Source organism: Musca domestica, unplaced genomic scaffold, assembly GCF_030504385.1.
Source record: "Musca domestica strain aabys unplaced genomic scaffold, Musca_domestica.polishedcontigs.V.1.1 43, whole genome shotgun sequence".
NCBI classification, from domain to species: domain Eukaryota; kingdom Metazoa; phylum Arthropoda; class Insecta; order Diptera; family Muscidae; genus Musca; species Musca domestica.
Genome location: NW_026712332.1, coordinates 1,691,605 through 1,716,241, shown reverse-complemented (window position 1 = coordinate 1,716,241; position 24,637 = coordinate 1,691,605). Strand labels below are relative to the sequence as shown.

The 24,637-nt window shown below is 37.0% G+C and overlaps 1 protein-coding gene across 1 annotated transcript in view; it reads right to left on the bottom strand.

The window, feature by feature from the left end:
* The window catches only part of LOC131804362 (rho GTPase-activating protein Graf-like), a 160,206-nt gene that overhangs the window by 130,977 nt on the left and 4,592 nt on the right, over positions 1-24,637 (bottom strand). The window contains exon 2 of the mRNA XM_059127194.1: positions 22,124-23,653. Coding sequence (XP_058983177.1) covers positions 22,124-22,598 — 475 coding nt within the window. The 5' untranslated portion in view covers positions 22,599-23,653. The remainder of the gene's footprint in view (positions 1-22,123; positions 23,654-24,637) is intronic.

The window sequence follows — 24,637 nt, the reverse complement described above, 5'->3', positions numbered from 1 at the left end:
TTTTGGAATCAGTTACCAATTGGTAAAATTTCAAAACAGAAAGAAACAAACAAAACTGAGCAATGCAGATCTTTGGTCTGCATAGAAGAAAAACATAACTCTTGAAAAAAAGAGAAAACACAGCACTAATTGAATGAAGCAAACGACGAAAACTTCACAACTTGTGGCATGTCTACCAAAAAATAAAAGACCAAAATGTTTGGGGACCCATTGGAGTTTATGCAGATTTTGTTGCCATCACAAAAACAGCAACAACAACGACAGCAGTAACATTTTTGCCAGTCATTTCATTTCAGCATCACTCTTTGGCAACACCACACTTCTACTCAGCATCATTATTCACACATTATCGTCATCATCATCTTCAACGCCATCATTTAGTTTCATTATGCAAATTACTCCAATATTGAAATTGATTTGTTTGTTTCTCTCTTTTTTTTTTTTTTTTGCTTTGGAAGAGTTTCGAAACGATTTGTGTTCTAAAATATTCTTTAAGACAAAAGTTTCGGTTGCTGATCACAATTCGAGGCTAAGCTTTACTTTCATTGTGTGGATTTCTTTTTTTCGTTTCTGTTTTGTTTTTTTTTACCAGCCATAGATCTACTTTGGAGGTTAGTTTTGAAATTCCACTAATAAATGTCCATATTTAATTATAGCTTCGTTAGCATTTGACCTGATTTCCTTCGACTATTGTTGAATTGAAAATTTATTTTGCAGGCAGCGGCTAATTCTTATTCTCGTTTTTTGCAAATTTTACTAGGAGAATTAATCAAGTAGAAAATGATTTATTGAATTTAAGTTCTAGGAGTGCGGGAATGGATACACAATACAAAAATATATGGAGTTTTTTGGGAGACTTTTTTTTTGGTTGAGTGGCGTACCGCCAAACTGAAATGTCCTATGTTCGGTGTAACTTCAAACATTATCTAATTAATATCTAAAATTTACGGATTCCGAGAAGAGGGGGGAACTAATACCCTCTATTTTGGATACTGTGCGACGTAAACTTTCAAAACGCCGATACACGTCTCTCCTTTTTTATACCCTCCACCTTAGAAAGGAGGGTATATTAACTTTGTCATTCCGTTTGTAACATCCCTAAATATTCGCCGTAGACCCCATGAAGTATATATATTCATAATCAGCATAAAATTCTAAGTCAATTTAACGATGTCCGTCTGTCTGTCTGGTTAAATCACGGTACAGCCCACATTAATTGACGTAGACCTCCAAAATTTGGCAGAAGAATTTGTATGTGTCTAGGTATTGAAAATGAGATATATCGGTCCACTTTTTGGTATAGCCGCCATATAAGCGTACCTCCCGTCATTCGGTATTTTGATGTTTTTTATCACATTTTTTCACGGATTTGTCTAAAAATTGGTATTTGTCGGCCCTAATAGGTTCTAGCTCCATTGGCGAAGCATTGCATGTATAAGTTCACGTTTTTGTATTGCCCCATATAGCGGTACCTCCCGATATTCGGTATTTTCATGATTTTTGCCACATTTCAAAATGGGTTCTTATGTTTCCTTTACCCTAAGGTGGAGGGTATTAAAAGTTAGGTTCGGCCGAACTTAATGTTTTTTGCTTGTTAGCTCAACTTTCATAAATTGCTGGACTTCCTTGTAATTATTGAAAAAAAAAAAATAATAATTTTGTCGCACAGTGTATATTTGTTTCCTAATATTTGCTCCTTTTTGCGGTAAAATTGTCTAAAATCAACAGGAGTATCATCAGTCTCTCATTATGGTTAGAGAGGGTATATATCATTTGACACTCCCAAAACGTGCCTAATCCGTTTCAGGTCATTTGGTGTACATCTAGCAATGTCCGTCCGTCTGGCTGGCGCGCACGATAGCTCTCGAAGGGAGTATATGATTAGACCAAAATTGGTTCATCGTAATAATATTATCAAACCCAGATCAAGTTCGGAGATGGGCAATATCGTTCCACTCCTTCTGTTAACTCCCCAAAAACGGTCGACATTTTCAAAAAAATATTTTCTACACAGAAAGAGAAAGGTTGATTCGACTTTGCTAATCAGAAGTTCGTCACGTGCAAAAATGGAAAATATCGGTCCACACCATTAAGTATCTCCCTCACAAAGGATCAAAATTTTGAATAATTATAGCTCTTATAAAATGTGATTTAAGAGTCCGATTTTCGCCAAATTACACACATCACAATATTTTTATTCACTCAAGATGCGATATATCGGTCTACTCCTTCTGACACCTCCCTCACAAAGAGTCAAAATTTCGAATATTCATGAAGCTCATAAAACAAGAAATTAACATCCAATCCCATTCAGAATTGGTTCATTTCAATATTTCCATCAAATTTTAAAAAATATGTTCTCCGACAGCAATTTTCTCCAACTCCCTTAGCTTCCTTGAACTCTTTGTCTAAGTTATAATCGTAAGATCAATTGAGAACTAACCAAGAATATCGACATATTCAAGGGTAATTTTTAAATTGTTTCTAAATCTTACAACTGAATATAAAAGCATACCTTCTCCACTGTAAAATATTGGGGAGAATATTGCCTATAAAAAATTAAGGGAACTGAAGAGGATTAGTGGCGCTTTCAGAAAACAAGATCTTTCCTTCCTTGCCTTGTCCAAAAATGCTACTATTCTCAAATGATAATTTTGAAAAAAATATATATTTTCAAAAAATGTAAATAAATTAAGTTTGATTCCCAATAAACGGGAAAATACTCTCTTCCAAAATCTGAAATTATTGGAACTGCCATTAACGCTGCCATTTAAGCGTTGCAAAACAAATCAAAATTGTGAAAACTATAGAGCTCATTGACGGCAGCAGCAAGGTAGCGCAGAAGGGAGAGAGATGTAAAACCATAAAACATACAAAACACACACACACGATTAGCTGGTCATGCTCTCGAACGCTTAGAGTGGGAAAGTTCAATAAACCCGCAATGAACTTATCTATCAAATATTTTATGTTGGTATTTTCCCTGCAACCGCAATGAAAAAAAAAACCAACCCGCAACCACTTCCACCAAAACAATCATCCAAAAAAAGCAGTGGTTTCCCATGTCTTGGATTATTTTCTTTTGTTTTTGTTGCTGTTGGTGGTTTCGCTTCCAAGGGAAATGCATTTGAATTGGCTGGATAGATGGATGGATGGATGCAAGTATGGTAGACGACATCACACAATCCAATCAAACATAGGAAACAAAAAGCAAGATCGCCTCCCCACCCCCATTCCCCTCGCGAAGAGAAACAACGGAGATTGAGAGGAACAAGTTGTGTGTTATTTTTAGGTTTTCCTAATTTATTTTTATCGCAAAAGAATTTGTTTAACAAATACCACCAAGGAAATTATTTTGACGCCGGTTTCCTACTGCAGCAAGCCACAGACCGACATCGACCGACCAACCACCATCATTCACCACGTTTTTGGTTTCTTATGGCCTGTCTTATCAATGAAATTGAAGACTCTACAAACCATTCGCGGCCAATGAAAGAAAGCAAATAAACAGCTAAACAAAATAGAAAAAACAACAACGAGATTCGTTTTTAAATCAACTTCAAGTTGTTGAGGAGTGGGAGTGGGGGAGGGTGATCATTTCTAAGCCAGATAACTACTAAAAGTGACGTTAATACTTTTGTTTTATTTGTCCAGACTTTTATTTGTTTAAATTTTTGTTTTGTTGTACGCTCGAGTGTGTCATTCCTCATTCATTCTGTAGCACAGAGAGAGGTTTGTTGTTGCTTCTCATTCTTTCTTTCTTTCTTTCTTTCTTTTGTGAACATTTTGCGATAAGATAATTTTATTTTTAAAACAAATGCCCATTTTTCTTTTCGTTTTGAATGTTTTGTTTAAAAGAATTGATTAAATAATAACAAATGAAATGAAACTTCTTTTGTTCTAAATGGTTTGACAATGGTAACCAGGGATTGGGGGAAATGGTGAAAGGTTTTTATTTTCTTTCATTTTCAACTTTTGTTGAAATCGACCTTGAATCAGGGAACAACTTTTTCTTGTCTTTTTCGAAAAAATTTACCAAAATTTTAACAAATATTAACGAAAGAGTAATCATTTACATAAATAGAAACACAAGTCAGGGAAATTATTCTTGAGCTGTAAAACAAGTTTAATCTTGTAAAAATATTTTGAAGTTATGTCACTTCAACTCAATGCCTAATTTAAACTATGGCATAAAAATGTGAGAATATTTTATATATTTTTATTATATTTCATTTAATTTTAATGGAGAATTCAACTTTGGTATTTGAGATTAAAATACTTTTGGAAGAAATAGAGGAAGATATGAAAAAACGGCAACCAACTTCAGACTGCGGTCATTTCTAAACCACTCGTTCGACAGCTGTTAAAATTATTCAAGTGACAGCTCATTATGTTGCTTACAAGCGTACAAAAGCATTTTGGGGAGAATTTTCTAGAAAAAAAATTATTCGTGATGGAATTCAAGCGTGATAGTGTGATTTCTTTATATTTGGCTGGAAAACCACAAGTGGCTATCGTTAAAGCACTCCAGCATTTAAATGTGAATAAATCTTTTATGTTTCGTACCATCGCTCGTTCCCGTGATGGTGGTAGCGTAGCAACATCAGCAGAAATGGTTCGAAAAGTAAAGAAGCGACTTGATCGAAACCCGCATCGCAGTGGCCGAAAAAGCGCAAATATTTAAAAATAAGCGGGACAAAACCGTTGAAATTCCAAAAAACTGCAAGAACTTACACCGCAACAGAAAGAAAATAGACTCGAAAGAGCAAAAGAGTGGCTTCGCTTGGCCGAAAGAGGTGAACTGCCGAATTTGGGTTTCTCCGCTCCGACGAGAAAACATTCGTTGTCCAGTAGTTTGTAAACAAACAAAATGATCGTGTTAACTTGCCAAAGAGGTCAGCTGAAAATGTGCACCTTCGGTTGGCCACCAGAACTCAAGCGCCGGCCATGGTAATGATGTGGGCCGCCATAACAGCCGATGGTCGCTCTACGCTCGTATTAATCGACCGTGGCATCAGAATAAATGTCGAATATTAACACGAAAATATTCTGGAGGGTGTATTAAAGACCTGGGCACGCACACATTTTAGTCGCAGACCTTGGACGCACGCACGCTCCACCCAAGAATGGTTACAAAATGAGGTTCCTTGCTTCATTTCCAGCGCACAATGGCCACCAAAATCTCCGGATACCAATCCGTTGGACTATTGTGTCTGGAGTATTTTGGAAAGCAAGGTTGGCACTAAAAAATACCAAAGTGTCGATCACCTCAAGCAAGCGCTTCGCCGGGAATAGGCAAAAATACCACAGAGCAACATTCGGGCAGCTTGTGACGGTTTTATTGGCCGTTTGAAGGCCATAATTCATGCCAAAGGTGACCAATTCGAACAAATCTAAACTTATTCTAAAATTTGATGATATTTCCGACATTTTTTGCTTTCATTCAATAAAATTTAAAAAAAAAAATGTAAAATTTATGGCCTTTGACTTTGTTGCAGTTTTTTTTATTTATCTCACCCTGTATGAATTATTACAAATGGTACGATTATAATTCCTGACCCATCGATTGCGGTTTACGTTAAGTCTATATTAGCGTACACATTCTGCGGCTGTATTATATAAATAGTCGTACTAAGAAAGTGTTTTGTTTTTTTTTTTTTTTTTTGAAAATCGGATTTAGCTGCGCATTTTCGAAATGCATATTTCTTTTATCAATTGATGTACTTAACGTTTACTCTTTCTTCAATATTTTGAACTATTTTGAGCGATCTAAATTAATCGAAATTGCCCCACTAATTCATGCATGAAATATTTTAGAGTTTCTCTCCATTTGAGCTACTCAATAGATTTTTGTAAGCAATTGCCTGAAGAACATTTTGGCCTCAGTACATTTAAAAACGAAATACATAGCTACATACATATGTGTATTTCCCTATGGAAAACAAACAAACAGACGGCGAAAAAACACCTCAGACATGTTGAACTTCAACTTTCACTTGATGTTGAAAGAGTGGTAATCACCGGAACGTGACATTCAGATTTGTTTATTTGTTGGCTCGTTTTTTTTTTCATTTTTTTGGTCGGTGGCTCGGTCTGGCCTGGAACTACGCTAACGCATTAACGGTTACTATGACAAATTATTCAGTCAATTGCTTTGAAAAAAAAAAAATAAAAGTATACACCACCACCTATGAGTTGCCAAGTAAATTACTTCACTTGTTTTTTCTTTGGTTTGAAACAAACGCAAATAAAAATCAAAACCCGTTTTTTTTGGTCTATGACTAAGACGAATATTTTGGCCGTGCTGAGCTAAGTTGGCCAGAAAGTAAAAGCAAATTGGGCAAAGAAGCATTGTCGATGTGTTTAGAGTAGCAAAAGAATGAATTATATCTATATATGAGGCAATTTGTCTTTCATCGACTATAAAGCGGAATTTTGGGAAATTCGTACCAAAAAAAATGCTAACGAGGACTAAAAATTGGTATTTTTTTGTTTCGGGCTAAATTATCTTTAGAGAGGCTAGATTTATAAAGTTTCGCATGAATCTCACTATTGATAAGAGAGAGAGAGAGAGGTTATGATTTGGGAAAATAGTACCAAATTGTACCCAAAAGTACTAAAAAAACTATGTTTTTGAATTAAAACCATATTCCCACAGTGCTAGAGTCGTCGAATTTCGAATGTAGGTTCTTCGAATGCCAAGACATTAGTCATGGATGCTTTTTGAGAAAACGTTCTCTAAAGTACCAACACTATTTTGGGTCGATTTTATGTACATGAAGGTCTAGATACTTTACATTTCATACCAGGGTCACTATTGAAAAAATTGTCAAAAATGCCGATTTTTTTTGGAAATTCGAACAAAAATGTACTTAAAATTACGTCTGGTACTAAAAAGTACTACATTTTGTACAGTTAGATATGGAATTTTGAAGTTAGGTATTCAAAAGTACCGAAAACTGTGTTATTGAAGTAAAATTTTGTTATACTTTTGGAGCTACACTGTTTAAATTTCGCACGGAAATCACTGTTTTTGGAACTTCGCACTAAATTGAACTAAATTTTTTGTTATCGGCGCTAAATGTTATTCTTCTAGAATACACTAGCGCAAGGCTACCATCGCTCGTTACCGTGATACTGGTAGCATAGACCGACGTCAAGGAAGTGGAAGTGGGGAAGAAAACAGCAACATCAGCAGAAATGGTTCGAAAAGTAAAGAAGCGACTTCATCGAAACCCGCGTCGCAGTGGCCGAAAAATGGCTCGTGAGCTGAACATTTCGCAATATTCCATTCGGCAAATATTGAAAAAATGAGCTCGGGGTAAAGCTATTGAAATTCCAAAAAGTGCACGAACTTACATTGCATCGGATAGAAAAGAGACTCAAAAGAGCCAAAAAGTTGTTTCGCTTGGCCGAAAGTGGGGAACTGCCGAATTTGGTTTTCTCCGATGAGAAAACATTTGTTATCCAGCAGTTTGTAAACAAACAAAATTATCGTGTTTTCTTGCCAAAGAGGTCAGCTGAAAGGGTGCACCTTCGGTTGGCCATCAGAACTCAAGCGCCGGCCATGGTGATGGTGTGGGCCGCCATAACAGCCGATAGTCGCTCTCCGCTCGTATTAATCGACCGTGGCATCAGAATAAATGCCAAATATTATCGTGAAAATATTCTGGAGGTGTATTAATGCCTTAGGCACGCAAACATTTTGGCCGCAGACCTTGGACATTCCAACAGGACTCAGCACCATCGCACTCAGAACACGCCACCCAAGAATGATTACAAAATTAGGTTCTTCGCTTTATTTCCAGCGCACAATGGCCACCAAAATCTCCGGATACCAATCCGTTGGACTATTGTGTCTGAAGTATTTTGGAAAACAAGGTTGGCACTAAAAATACCAGTGTCGATCACCTCAAGCAAGTGCTTCGCCGGGAATGGATCAAAATCCCGCAGAGCAACATTCGGGCAGCGATGTAACGTTTGAAGGCCACAATTCGTAATATGTGCTCTATACTAAAATTAAGTTTCGTTTGAGAGGTCATATTCAGCATGAATATACCTCCGTTGAAATTAGTGGAAATCGATTAATTTTAAGATATTGCTCCCATATGCAAGTTCCATCCTATATGAAATTAAGACCTAACGATGTAACGATGGGAGTTGATATCATTTACTTCACACAAATTCCCAAAATAATCCTATATTTTTTACGGTTTGCTTTGCTAGTTATTCATAGGAGCATAGGGTATAGTCGGCCCACCCCATTTGTATCAATACTGGGATTACCCCATTTATAAAAAATGTTTTTTCTTTTTTTTGCACAGACGATCCCATCCCGTAAAATCCCTACCCTACCCCTACATCCCTCCACCCTTATGTGTAATCAGCGCGACAATACAACACTCGAACATCACCACTTTGACCAAGCACTACTACACATTCGTCTACTGATATTTATTAATACTGCCAATAATACTATTCGCAGGTATTCGTTTTTAGCACCTTTGTTTACCTTTGCCTTATTCACACTTCAGGTTTAAATACATTCCTCCGGCAAGTCAATATCTATCGATTCGATTTGATAGCTACAACGTTGTATCAACTAAATGCGAAGCAACATGTATGTGTGTGTGCAGTGCGGCTATCGATGATTATGGGTGCAAACTGTTATTTGTACAGGTTGCAAAGCAAAGAGAACAAAACGAAATGAAAATGGAAATGGAAACGGGCAATAACAAATAGCAAATACTTATTAAGACCACAAGTTGAACAGATACAACTATTATGACAACAACAACAGCAACAGCGGCAGCAGAAACATCAACAATGCCAGAGAAAGATATAACACATAAATGTTAACTAAATGCCCGGTACTCCTCGTCGCTGGGTCGGTCAAGCAAATGAACTGAACCATCATCGAACTAACAAACAACCTTTGTTGATTGAATATATCTGTATGTCTGTATGTGCGTGTGTGAGTGCCTGACTATCGCTAGGGGTCGACTCTTGAACACACAAAGTGAAGGGCAATCCCAAAGTGCCATTACAATCAAGTGCAAAAAGCGTTTTAATGTAAACCAGAAAAGAACAACAGCAATGTGGAATATCATTTGAGTTGCCTGCGAACCCCTTTCTCTCTCTTTCAACACAGCTTCTAATCTGCGGATAACACATTGTATCAATTAGCACTTGAGTTTCATTATTCAATAATCCTTTTTGGGTAGAGTTTTTATTGCTGATATTAAAATTGTATAATTGTCTTATATTTCTGATTATTTTCGAATATAAATATTAGTGGATATCTCAAAAAATAGACAAAAAATGCGAATTTACAGGAGAACAAAATAATATTTTTTGGCAACGTTTTGTAATATAATCTGAAAATAAAAACAATTTAAAAAGTATCAGTCGGTTTTGCCGAGAGATGTATACCCTCAGCCTATGTTCGATTATTTAAATATGTTTTGACTTCTGTTATGATTACTCAAATTGTTAACTCTCTTTGGAGTGGGTTCCGAAGAAATGGGCCAATATTCTCCATTTCGTATCGTACCTAAATAAATATGATATTAATATTGAGTCGTGCCAGATACGAGATATGTGATAATTTTTAGAAAATGTTAAAATGTGCGTGGGACCAGATATAGTCGTCGGAAGTATTTCACTTTCACACTTCATTTAATGCAGATAAAAATATTGGTTTGGGCAAAATTACAAGCAAATCGAACATTTATGCGAAATCATAAATTCCATATGCATCTCAGGTTTCCGGTTGATAGATATATATGATAGAAATATTTAGATATAGGAAGTTATTAATAATCGCTGACATATTTCGCAAGTTATGCCAGATAAAAGTATTGAAAATTGTGACCCTTTGTGGGTGAGATACCAGAAGGGGATCGCAGATATAATCTTCACAAGAGATCTTGTCTTAGCAATTATGTTTGTATGTGTGAAATTTGAAGAGAGTTGGATGGGCTTCATGGATATTCAAAATGTTGACCCTTTGTTGGGGAGGTAGCAGAAGGAGTGGCGATATTGCCCATCTCCGAACTTGATACAAGTTTGATAATAATATTACGATGTACCAAGTTTGAACCAAATCGAATACTCCTTTCTAGAGTTATCGTCCGCACCAGTCAGACGGATAGACAGACAGATGGACTGACGGATGGATATCGCTAGATCGACTCCAAATGTCCTGAAACGGATTTGGTCCAAAGAGACTTATGGTCTAAAACCGTTACTTCGATAAGGCTTATCAAAGGGTGAAATGAAAAAACTGCAACCAAATTCAAATTCAAACAAGCTAAAATTATTCCAGTGATAGCTCATTATATTGTTTACAAGCGTACAAAAGCATTTTGGTGAGAATTTTCAGAAAAAGCGTGATAGTGTGATTTCTTTATATTTGGCTGGAAAACCACAAGTGGCTATCGTTAAGGCACTCCAGCATTTAAATGAGAATAAATCCTTTGTGTCTCGTACCATCGCTCGTTACCGTGATACTGATAGCGTAGCCCGACCTCGGACGGAAGAAAACAGCAACATCGGCAGAAATGGTTCGAAAAGTAAAGAAGCGACTTGATCGAAACCCTTGTCGCAGTTGTCGAAAAATGGCTCGGGAGCTGAACATATCGCAATATTCCATTCGGCAATTATTGAAAAATGAGCTCGGGGTAAAGCCATTGAAATTGCATAAAGTGCAAAAACTTACACCGACATAGAAAGAAAATAGACCCAAAAGAGCTAAAGAGTTACTTCGCTTGGCCGAAAGTGCTGAACTGCCGAATTTGGTTTTCTCCGATGGGAAAACATTCGTTGTCCGGCAGTTTGTAAACAAACAAAACAAAATGATCGTGTTTACTTGCCAAAGAGGTCAGCTGAAACTGTGAACCTTCGGTTGGCCACCAGAACTCAAGCGCCGGCCATGGTGGTGGTGTGGGCAGCCATAATATCGCGAAAATATTCTGGAGAGTGGATTAAAGCCTTGGGCAGGCAAGCATTTTGGCCGCAGACCTTGGACATTCCAAATGAGGTTCCTAGCTTCATTTCCAGCGCACACCCACCATAATCTCCGGATACCAATCCGTCTGACTATTGTTTCTGAAGTATTTTGGCAAGCAAGGTTGGCACTAAGAAATACCAAAGTGTAGATCACCTCAAGCAAGCGCTTCGCGGGAATGGGCCATGATATCGCAGACCAACATTCGGGCAGCGTGTGACGATTTCGTTGGCCATTTGAAGGCCATACTTCTTGCCAAGGGTGACCAATTCGAACAAATCTATACTTAATCTAAAATTTGATTCTACTTCCGATATTTTTTGCTTCCATTCAATAAAACTTTAAAAAAAATGTAAAAATTATGGCCTCTGACTTTGTTGCAGTTTTTTCTCATCCTGTATAAGGTATACCACATAGCTGAGGGTATACAAATCGAATAATAATAACTCTCTTAATGTGGGAAATCAATGACCTATTTTCTTCTAATTTTTCACATTCCAATACTTTGGTCTATATTAGAATTCATGTGAAAATTGAATACATCGGTCCACTCCTTTTGGTAAATCCTCCAAAAGGTTCGAAAATGTCTGAAACCTTCAAAATGCCGAAAATAAGGAGAAGCCTATAGAACAAATATTGAAAATTTTTGGCAGGAAGAGTTCCATCTACTCGGACCTCAAAGTGTCGAATTTCATGTGATTTGTAATCTAACCATTCCGAAATCACAAAGTACTGTTATAACTGGAGTAATATAAATGTTCGAGCAAACTTTCAAAAAAGAATGGTTCCATAAATAATTATCCCGTTTTGAAGATCTCAACCAAACGATGACGACTCTTTGTTGGGTAAAATACAGAAAATAATGGAAAATCTTGAGATATTGAAACGATAAAGAATATAACCCGTGTCGGTCGCCCAAAAGCAACAGAAAATATTGCTGCTGTGGCCTAAAGTGTTGAAGAAAACCCCAGGTTTGTCCATTGCTCGTCATTCTTCATTCATTTCATTCGAATTGATTATACACGCAGTGTATGGATATACTTATAGACTCGGTATTTAAGGTTTAAAAAGTTCAGCTCAGGCCGGCCGATCATCAACAACGCCGAATCGCTGCTGATTGGCTCCATAAAAGACAAGAAAATGATTCCAAAGAGCTTCATCGAGAAGTCATCTAGCCTCGGTGGCCATATCAGCAAGCAAAATTGTCGCATCGGAAACTCCAAGAACTATTATTGAGAAGCCTCTTCATTCTTAACATAACGCTGTTTAGTGGGGAGTTATTGAGCCTAACTTTTTCAAAAATGAGGTCAAATAAACAAGTTCAGTAAACAGATACCCTGCGAATCAAATACCGGACGTCCGACATATCTGCTCAAAGTCTGAAGTTTTATCCGTCTCGTCGAGCCGACTTAGGTGCGAATTCTAAGCAATTTGTCTGAGGAATTTTTATCTTGCTGTAGAGTCTTTTCTGTTTGTGTGGTAACATTTGTTGTAAACAAGCAAAAAAAGTGCGTCTCTCTCTCTCTCGCTCTCTTTGTGAGAATTTTTTTTAGTATGTGCATCAAAACTTCATGAGACCACTCTTCCAAATTAGATCCAAAAATGTTAGAAAGTCGACAAAAAAAATTCAGAAATGCGCACGATTTAATTCCGAGTTCGGTCCGATATCGGCCCAATTTGCCATGGATATCCTTGCGAATTCAATCCGAATTCGGTTCGAAAGTCGGCTAAAATGTAACACATTCATCTGACTACAACAACTTCATATAACTTTTGGTCAGAAGACGGATTTAATACGCGTATGACATTGGAAGTTTCATCCGACTTTCCGTTCGAGGTCGGACCAGACTCGGACAGTTTGGTTCGCTGGGTAGCGCTACCGAAATGATTTTCTATAGTCGGAATTGGATTTATCTAGACCATTTTATTTCCACAAAACGGCGCTACGTAACATACAAGCAACGAAACAATTGGTCCTTTACGGAAAATTTTCTGGACAGTGTGGTGATAATCACAATTGGTTATCGAGATCTTGTGATTTAACACATTGGAACTTCTTGCTTGGGGCCACTTATAAGATAAGGTCTAAGGATAAGGATCCCATATCTGACTGCTATGTTTAAACTTGTTATTGGATCTTAAGCTTCAACGGAGAAAGCTAAGCCCTTATGTCAACTCTCCCCCGTGATACTTAGAGTATTTTAAGTCTCCCCTACCACCACACTTAAACGTTGATTCGCTACACATGTGTTTATGTTTTCTTACTTATTTTTATTTATTTATTTATTTCATTTTCTGATGGCAAAGTGGTGTTGGTGGTAGTTTTTGTTTTATTTTTGTTTTGATCTCATTTGATTTGTTGCTCTTGTTATTGCATTCGTCATTCGTTCGTTAATTCTTTCGGTTCTTGGCTAGGTGAAGGATGTGGATGGACGGGCTGGGGGTTTTAGCCCAATTCGTCGTTACGTTCATTCGCGTTCAATGCCAACCACTTGTTTCGGTGAATGCAACAGCAATGTTTTCGTCGTCGCTGTCGTCGTCGTCGAGAGACTGACTTCGATTAATATCGTTGTTGTTATTGTTGTTCTCTTAATACACTGTTGTTGCTCAGCTGGCTGCTGTTATGATTTTTGTAGTTGTACACATGTTACGGAATATGTTGTGCGTAAGTCTGTGTCAGCAAAATTGTCCCAGCAAACCAATTTGTGAATATAAGACGTGTCGGAAGTCCCTTGGAGATCTAAAACCCTGTACTGCTTCTAATTAAAAACAAAAATTGCATCAAAAATAATTTTAAACTATAAAATTTAAGGTTTCTATTTCTAATTCTCCCCTCGAAATATGACTTTATGACCAATTATATTCTTTTTCTAAACTGCACTGGTTTTTTTAAGACTTTAAACTGAGTCATTCATTATTGTCCAGTAGATTATTATTGCTTTGATTTATTTTTTTTTTAATATTGTTGAAGTTTTTGCTTTTCTATTATAATAATTGTTCGAGTCGGATGTTTAAGTCATTTGTTTTTTTTTTTTTTTTTTTTGGTTTGGTTTTTTATCTTCACAGCTAGTTTTCTTAAATAGCAATTATTTTGTCATAGTTTTTTTTTTTTTTTTTTTTTTTTTTTTTTTTTGACGGTGAGATTAATTTTTGGTGAACAACACAATACAATTTGAAACTAAGCCAATTATTTTGGCATTGAACAAACTTTAAAAACAAAAGATTTGCAAAAAAAACAATAATAATTACGAAAATTTGATTGCTTCTGTTTTTGTGGCTTAACACTGGGGGTAGTTGCTGACTGGTAAGGTAAATGGAAGGAAATTAGCAAAAAGTTATGCATTTGAATTTCTTGGGGACTGGTTAACTACCAAATAATGGGTTCATTGAAATTTAACATCAGTAACTACTTACAAACGCGCCTACTTACACATTATTTTTATCAAAGGCATGTCTTAAGAAAACATGCCTATAAAACTGCGATAAAAGGATATATACCTAAGTTCAAAGAAGCATTCGTTATATATTTAGGTCTAGAGTGTTTCTATTAAAATGTCATCCATTTTTAAATAAACATGTTTTTCATTCATTCATATAGTGGCATAACTCAAAAATTGCGTTTATTCATTTAGCAATTTCTATTTTTTCTAGAGATCATTATTTATCATTTTGTCCAATTTTTATGTTGATATCGGAAGAACTCAAAGAGTTATAGTGCGCTGGAAATGAAGCGAGGAACCTCATTTTGTAATCATTCTTGGGTGGTGGCGCGTGCGGAGTGCGATGGTGCTGAGTCCTGTTGGAATATCCAAGGTCTGCGGCCAAAATGTTTGCGTGACCAAGGCTTTAATGCACCCTCCAGAATATTTTCGCGACAATATTCCGTATTTATTCTGATGCACACACCACCATCACCATGGTCGACGCTTGAGTTCTGGTGGCCAACCGAATATGCACATTTTCAGCTGACCTCTTTGGCAAGTAAACACGATCATTTTGTTTGTTTACAAACTGCTGGACAACGAATGTCGAATCATCGGAGAAAACCAAATTCGGCAGTTCACCACTTTCGGCCAAGCGAAGCAACTCTTTAGATCTTTTGAGTCTATTTTCTTTCCGTTACGGTGTAAGCTCTTGCACTTTTTGGAATTTCAATGCCTTTACCCAGAGCTCATTTTTCAATATTTGCCGAATAGAATAGTGCGATATTACAATCTAAAATTTTAAGGTGGACTTTTCGCTGACGAAGTAGCGGGCCCTTGCTTGCGCAGTATATTCATCTTATGGAGGCAGAAGCGATATCTGATGACCTTTTTGCAAATAGTTGTCTATGTAGTTATATTACATTTTGTGTGAAAAACTTTTTGTCGGGAAGTCACATTTCAATCGTTAATTCTACTGCGTTCTTCTCGAAACTGAGATGTGACACCCTATGAGTAAAAGAGCGATATGTTGAGAATCAAAGGCTGAGGGTATTCACACAGCCATCAATCACACGGACGGATACGTTCAAACTGCTTTCAATTTTTTTTCATTAACAGAATATTGTCTCTCTCTCTCTATCTCTCTCTCAATACATACAAAGGAATAATTTTCCAACAAAAACAAACCTATCTTTGATACAATTTCCATAAATAAAACCACACTTTTGTTTTCTGGAATTATGAACGCTTAATGTCAACATCAGAAAGATAAGAATGCCATGAAATTAAATTCCCCATAAACCACCAAGACCACCAGGCAGCATCTCGGGGAAAAATATTTGAGATAAAATTAATATTCATTCTTTAAGTATTTTGTCGTTATCTGAAACAGAAAAAAAAACAACAACAACATTGTTAAGAGCGCATTCCGTGAAACATGAACGGGCGAACGAATGAGGCAAAGTGCACAAGTGAATGAATGACGGACTGACTGATGGATAGAATATCTCACTACTGTTATCGCCAAAACAACAGCAGCAGCAATTTCTCAGATTCACATCTTTGTTTTTTATTTCTGTGTTTTTTTTTATACAAATGAGATTACATGAATGTATCTCAAAGATTCTCGGAAATTCTAAACATTTTTACAAGCCCTCATACACGCACATGTCGCCCATGGCTACAGGAGTACATAGCCGGCTATCTTCTCAAGATTTGTGTAGTTGTTGGCAAAGAGCGGCGTTCTTAATGCCAAAAGAAAATGTTGTGTCCCAAAATGTTGGTAGCTGTGTTAATTAACTATGAACGAGCAATTCAAAGCCCATCTTTGGCAAACAACAACAACAAAAATCACATCACCATAGAACCTCTCACCATTCCTTCCCATGAAGGGTGAATGTAAACCAAGGTTTCGGTTTATCTGGAGAAACTCCCCCCAAGGTTCATCATTAATGGCGAGAAATTCCCTTGAAATTATTGTTGTTGTTGTTTTACAACAGCAATATCATGGTTAATAATTTGCACATTTTATGCCCAACAACAATAAAAACAACAATGGGAACGGCATGTAAGTAACGAAAACTGATCGTGTCTCGTAAATACTGCACAAAATGATCAAAAGTCAGGCGATATTTTAAACACATCAGCTATGAGAGGAGAATTAATTAGTGTTTTTATTTAAAGAGCTCTCGAAAACAAGGTGGGAGGTGTTACCCGAATTGATATAAATAAAATATATACCTATCGGAGTTTTTTTCTTCTACCTTTGAAGGTTAGAAATTAGGTTTTATAAGCCATTTAATAACCTGCATCATCGGAAACACAGTTTCACGACTGTGACCAAAAGTGGTCAAAACCAAGTACCTTGGAATAAACATTTATTGATAGGAATTTATAGGGAACATACAACTTATACATAAAAATTAAAGGCCGATTTGTTATTGGCTATTATCTTTTTGACAACACTAATTAAAACAGCTCATGAACTTTTCGTATTTTGCTTCACTGTCAAACATCTTCGATCATTTAACCATGAATCGATTTACAAACGAACAACGCAAAATACGTGCTCTGTTAAGAAAGTTCATTGCGAAAGTTCTTCCATTTTATGCAGACCTCCGAAGGACTCGCTCAAATTTGAGTATAGAGAAAAAATCGATCGAAGTCCAGAGAGAGCAGATCTTTAATTAGTAAAGACAAAACGAGTAAAAACTGCATTTTTCGGTTTCGCTCGAATTAGGGCGAGCTTTGCTTTACTCAATATAGAGTGAAAGCAAAATTCGTTCGAAAACGGGCTGATTCGATTCTTCTTTGATTTTGTACACGATCACCGCACTCTCTTACCATTCACGGTAAAATCAAAAACCGGCAAATAAAATATTTGTTTCCATTCGATTTCAACATTAGAGCTATCTCCAATTTTTTGAAACAGGAGTCCTAATTTGCCCGGAGTGAAACCGGGCAAATTAGGACTTAATTTCGGACCAAAATTCGCAGCTGTATCAGCCAGTGTTAATGATTAGTCTATGTTGAATTTTGCAAAATATTGTAGGTGTAAAGCCTTTCAAAATACAGCTGGCGCAAGAATTAAAACAAGTAAAAAAGCAGATAAGCCGAACTTTTAATACCCTCCACCATTTTGAAGGAGCATGAAACATTTAAAAAAAATCCCCAGAAAAATACCTCTCAAATGAAACCCCTTATATATGTATTTTTTGTCATAGGCTATAGTACGCATTCCGAATTTCAAATACGAAATTTGAAACAATTCCGGTGAGTAAAGCCGCTAAAACCATCAAAATACCGAATATCGAGAGGTATCGTCAAATGGGGGCTATACGAAGACGTGAACCTGGCAACGAAGACGTGGATCTGCCAACGTGATTTTTTGTCATGGGCTGTAGTACCTATTTTGAACTTTAAATACGAAATATGAAACAATTCCGATAAAAAAATAATAAACATACCGAATATTGGAAGGTATCGTTATATGGGGGTTATATAAAAACATGGACCGACATGGTCCATTTTCGAACATAACCCTACGAACTTACCCTAATCAAGAATACATATACTTTGTTGGCTCTGCATGAGTATTTCGAAGAGTTAATACACCCTCCATAGAATTACGGAGGGTATAAAAACGAACGAATGGGCTCTTGGAATGAATGTTGGCGAAGATTCAATTTTTTTTATCGATTTTTGGCTTAGTGCATACGTAATTAAGCAGAATTGTCAATTTTGGAGTGAAGATCAGCATTGAAAAGCCACCAATACATCCAGAAAAAGTGACTGTTTAGTGCGGTTTGTGAACGGGTAGCATCATTGGATCGTACTTCTTGAAAGATGCTGCGAATCGTAACCTAACTGTGAATGTTGAGCCCTACCATGAGATGATAATCAACTTTTATTGGGCAAAATGCACGACCATGTGGTTTCAATAAAACGGTGCCACATTCCACACACACACACCATCCGCAACAATAGACTTATTGAGAGTCGAGCTCGGTGAGCAGTTCATTTCACGTTTGGGTCCGGTCAACTGGCCGTCCAGGTCGTGCAATGTGACTTTTTTGTGGGGCTATGTTAAAGATTATGTCTATTTCGATTGATACATTGGAAGACAACATTAAAGCATTTATTTATGATTTACCGGCCGAAAATTTGGAAAGAGTGTGTCAAAATGTTATTAAACTGATGGACCACTTGTGATACAGTCTCGGTCAACATTTGCATTTAATAACCTCCAAACGTATAATTATATGGACCCTACTATCAATTGTGCTTCTATGGAAAGCTTTCCTAGCTCTTAAAAAATCACCCGAAAAAATTTAAATCCAAAGTCACTTTTGGACTATCCGCTTCTGCAGCTAAAAAACTTGCAGCTTCCTACAAATACACGTTGGAATCAAGTTATATGTATCCTTGGGACGTGATTCTTAAACACATAATAAAAATTGGTTAAAGTGTAAAATGATCGTTTCCATCTTCTGAGTGTGTGTGTGAGAGAGAGAGAGAGAACACATTGTGACCCAGACAATTTATTTTATTCTATTTGTTTACTATCAAAAAAAAACCAACACCTGCTTATTAAATAGATGCCATAACAAATTGTAACCGCAACCAAGCCAAACAGATTCGTCACGTGATCTTTTCTCTATTCTTTACAAAAATGTTATCTAAGCCGATTATAGAATGAAACACGATATTTAAAAAAGAGAGAAGGAGAAAAGATATGTGGATTAAATAGCCAAACAAATACAGATAGTCATAGTTTCAAGGATACATAGAACTCTTGGCAATCCAGAAAGAAATATCGAAATGAATCCTGTTTATTGTTTTTTCTTCCTTTGATTAATCGAAATGGTAATGCTTATCATGTGTTTTCGGACTGAGAGAGAGAGAGAGAGATATTTGTTCATTTGATTTATGCCGCATAAGCGATAGCCATTGTCGTAGCATACAATTCATTGATTGCTATGAAATTAGTCAAAAGTGTTGACAAGGTTATTACCAAAAAAAACTCGCTTCCCACATGTCGTCACAGCTATTGTCGCTATGGCCATATTAAAAATAAACCATTTTTAAAGCGGCCTTCTTAAAATAAGTCATCAATGAAAGTGATATCACTAATCTCCAGAAAACATATTTTCAATTTTTTCTGAATTTTCGGAATATTTATATATATACTTCAGACTGCTGTCATTTCTAACCCACTCGTCCGACAGCTGTTAAAATTATTCCAGTGAATGCACATTATATTGTTTACAAGCGTACAAAAGCATTTTGGTCAGAATTCTCCAAAAAAAAAGTTATTCTTTATATTTGGCTGGAAACCCACAACTGGCTATCGTTAGAGCACTCAAGCATTTAAATGTGAATAAATCTTTTATGCCTCGATCCATCACTCGTTACCGTGATACTGTCATGACGTCAAGGTAGTGGACGGAAGAAAACAGCAAAATCAGCAGAAATGGTTCAAAGTAGTAGTAAAGAAGCTACTTAATAGAAAATCGCGTCGCAGTGGCCGAAAAATGGCTCGTGAGCTGAACATATCGCAATATTCCATTCTGCAAATATTGGAAAATGAGCTCGAGGTAAAGCCATTGAAATTCCAAAAAGTGCAAGAACTTACACCGCAACAGAAAGAAAATAGATTCAAAAGAGCTTAAGAGTTGCTTCACTTGGCCGAAAGTAGTGAACTGCCAAATTTGGTTTTCTCCGATGAGAAAACATTCGTTGTCCAGCAGTTTGTAAATAAACAAAGTGATCGTGTTTACTTGCCAACGAGGTCAACTGAAAATGTGCATCTTCGGTTGGCCACCAGAACACAAGCGCCGGCCATGGTGGTGGTGTGGACCGCCATAACAGCCGATCGTATTAAATGACCCTGGCGTCAGAATAAATGCCGAATATTATCGCGAAAATATTCTGCAGGGTGTATTAAAGCCATGGGCACGCAAACATTTTGGCCGCAGACCTTGAACATTTCAACAGGACTCAGCACCATCGAAGTCAGCACCCGCCACCCAAGAATGGTTAAAAAATGAGGTTCCTCCACTTCATTTCCAGCGGACAATGGTCACCAAAATCTCCGGATACCAATCCGTTGGACTATTGTGTTTGAAGTATTTTGGAAAGCAAGGTTGGCTCTAAAGAATATCAAAGTGTCGAACCCCTAAGTAAGCGCTTCGACGGGAATGGGCCAAAATATCGCAGAGCTATATTCGTGCAGCGCGTGACGGTTTCATTTGGCGGTTTGAAGGCCATAATTCGTGTCAAAAGTGACCAATTCAAACAAATCTAAACTTATTCTAAAATTTAATGCTATTTCCGACATTTTTTTGCTTTCATTCAATAAAATTAAAAATTATGGCGTTTGATTTTGTTGCAGTTTTTTTATGTCACCCTGTATTCTTGATCAGCGTAAAATTCAAAGACGATTTAGCCTTGTCCGCCCGTCTGTTGTTATGACGCTAGAGTCAAAACTAATTATGATAAGGAGCTAACATTTTGTCTTTAGTCTGCAGACAGGTCAAGTTCGTAGATCGGCTACATCGGTCCACCATATCATATAGCCCACATATAACAATACCCACGATATTCCGCATTTTGATGATTGTAGCCAAATCTTTCAATGGATTTGTCTGGAAATCCACACAAGGAGTTCTTTCTATGTACAGGGTTGCCCATATTCGACGGACCCATCTGGCAACGCCATAACTTTTGACAGAGATGTCACATCGCTTAATGACATACCGCGATTGAAGCGTCAGTTCAAGCAGATTTTTACCATGAACCAATACACGCCATGCGAGCGCTCTGAAATAGTTGAAATTTACAAGAAGTCAATTGTGAAAACTCAACGTGCTTTTAAAACATTAAAAAATGTGAGAAGTGAGAACACAATTAAGCGTTTATACGAAAAATTTCGACTGGTAAGGCTCTTTCTAATCCGAAGAGGCCATATAAAAGTCGACAAAGGCGATCGGCCGAGAATATCGCTGCTGTACGAGCCAGTGTTGATAGGTCCCCAAGAACATTCCAAAAAAGCCGTTCTCAGCAGTTGGGCATGGCTCGGCCCAGTTTACAACGGATTATTCGCATTGATTTGCATTTGTTCCCGTACAAAATTCAATTGACGCAAAGAATGTTGCCTGCGGACAAGCCTCGTCGATTGGAATGGGCCCAAAGGTCCGTCGAATATGGGCAACCCTGTAGTTTACACCCCCCCCCCCCCCATACAACGGTACCCCTCCCTATATTCGGCATTTTGATGATTTTAGCAAAATTACTCACCTTCTTTATTATACCGTGGGAATTTTTGGTTATTGATATTGCCATAGGTCTACGTTTTGGTATAGCCCCCTTGTAATTTTACCTGCAGTTGTAAATGAATTTTGATATTTTTGATTTGATTTTAGATTAAATTGTCTGTACAGATCCACCCCTTTAATATAGCCCCCCATATATTTCGATGTTTTATTTTAAATAATTATCTCAAACTTGGCATTTGGAGTTCGTAATAGACACTGTCTTCTCTGGCAGATCATTGCCTATAGAGGTTCTAACATCAATAAAAGCCCTAACCTTTAAAGGTAAGTCAACACACAGGTAATGACATTTGACTACACTTCCTACCTCGAGATATATTTTACAAAACTAACTCTAATTGAATTTCACCACCACTTACCTTTTGCAGCGCTCATCAGATCCTTGACCTCCTTGATGATGCGTTTTATCTGTTGACTAGTGTGATCCAATTCCTTTTCGTGGCGATTCAAATTGTCGCGAAATTCTGGACTATCGACGATGCATTCCTCGAATTCGAGGGGTTCTAAGCCGCGACGGGCATCCTTGGTGCCCCCGCCCATTTTGCCGCTGCGATTGTTGTTATTATTGTTGTTGTTGTTGTAATTGCCGTTGCTGGAAGAACGGCCAACCAGGCGATGGGATTTCGATTTGGATTTCAGGCCTTTTTTGGATGATGCCGACAATGGTGGGGCAATTAGATGATTGGGTGATGAGGCGGATTTGGAGAGTTTGTAGCCGCCGTTATTGTTGTTGTTGTTTTTAGTGTTAATGTGAATGTAATGCAAGTTATTGTTATTATTGTTGTTATTATTATTATTATTGTTATTAACTGTTTTCGATTGATTATTCTTCATAATTTTTTATTTAGATTTTGAATTCAATTCAAAACAAACGGTACAGCAGGCGAGCGTTGTTGTTGCGTTCCAAAGAAAAAATGGAAGAGAATTAAGGCTGGGGGAGAATAACACAAAGGCGGCAAGAGAAATTTTCGTTGGTTGGAATTTTGCACAGAAAACACTTGTTTGTTAATCTTTAGTTGCTTGCGGGCGGGTGTATGGCATGTAAATCACAAAACACAACAAAAAGGGGAATGAGGAAGAAAAACAAACTCAAAAATTCAAACTTAAAGGACTCATAAAACTTCTTAGACTGGCATTGTGGACACCACTGAGTTTCGTGATCGTGGCGCATGGATGGATAGGCACTTGGGTTGATTGATTTCAATTTTAATTTTGTTTTGAAAATATTTCTTTTGTTTGGCACTTTTTTGGGGTTATTGTAATTGTGTTTTATTCCTTTTCTCTGCTTAGTCCTTCTTTGGGCTATTGCAGTGGATGACGAAGATGGTGTTGGTGGTGGTTTTTTCGTTTCTGTCGCAGCTGTTGTTGTTGTTGTTGGTGTTTTTGGCGATTTGCTTTACAACGAGGAATTCCATTGCACCTAAATGTTGTTTTCTTGTTTTTGTTGTTGTATTTACGTTTCGTTGTTTTTATTGTTTTCTCTTTTGGCTTACTTTTCGCTCGTTAATTTTGTTTCACTCGCGACTCTTGTAATGTGGCCAGCTGCTGCACACACACGGACGCACGCACTCACACACACTCAACACAGCATTTGCGCACTCGTAGTACTTCGTACTAACCAGCCAGCCAGTCAGCCAACAAACCGACAACTCAACTTGTAACTTGTTTTTGCCGTTTCTCTTCTTTGTTTCTCGCATTCGTCGTCGTCTTTCGTTTAAAATAATTTCACACAGAAACACTCACGATCGATGGATGGATGTCACAACGAAATTAAAACAACAAAAATAAATTATATTTTTTTCATTTAATTTTTTCGCCAATTTTCGAAATCTTTTGTCGTGGAATTGAAAATAATTTTTTCGAGAAAAAAAATTATAAACAAAAAAGAACTGAAAATAAAAAAAAAACACAAAGAAACAAAATTAGCACAGAGCGGAGAGAGGGACATAAAACTTGGAATTAGACCACAAAAATTGCAAAAATTACCAGCTCACTTTTCACTATTTTCCGTGTTTTCCTTCACATTTTGTTATTTTATTTTACACATTTTCCAAAAAACAAATTATTTATTTTGAATTTTAATTTCTTGTCAAATGTAATGGAATTTTTCTAGTTTCTTTCTTTTCTATTCCACTTGCTTTGATGTATTTTTTTATTGTTTTATTTTTGCGTTTGTCCGTATTCCGTAGTTTTCACTCTTTGCGATCGTTTCGAACCATTTGTTTGCCAAGACTGGAGTTGAAGTTTGAATCAGGTTTAGATTCGAGCTTGGGACTCACTCACTCAGTCAGTCAGTCACTCTCTGACATGTGCTGTTTCGCGTCTTGCTTGTGGTGGGTTTTGTTTGTTTATTTTGTTCGCTCTTTCGCTACTACTTTTATTTTTGTTGATCGTCGTTGCTCGATGGACAAACATGTTCGTTTGCAACAAGACTTTTTATCGAGGAGTTGTACCTGAGAGTTGATCGTAAATTCTTTCTGGCATTGAAAAAAGAAAGAGTTGCCAAAATAAATGTATTTTCTCGTGAAAATAGGGCTCCTCCGCAATAGAAAAAATAATATGTGGAGTTTGTCGTTCTGTTTGCATCGTATAACTAGGATAATGCATTACCTAATAAAGGTTGCGGTTCTACTGACTTTAAGCGTTTTGAATCAGATATAAAAAGATTTCCCAAAGAGAACTTGAAGGCCTAAATCTCACGCAATTTCATTCTAATTTACAGCACATTTTGCCCCCAAAATTTTCAAAATATGTAAAATAAAGCGATTTAATAGGAGGATTTAGAATGATACCAAAACGGGAACCTATGTAGGCAATTTTATACTTCAAGGATAGTCATCTATTAAATCTTCCACAATACCAAATTTGAAAAA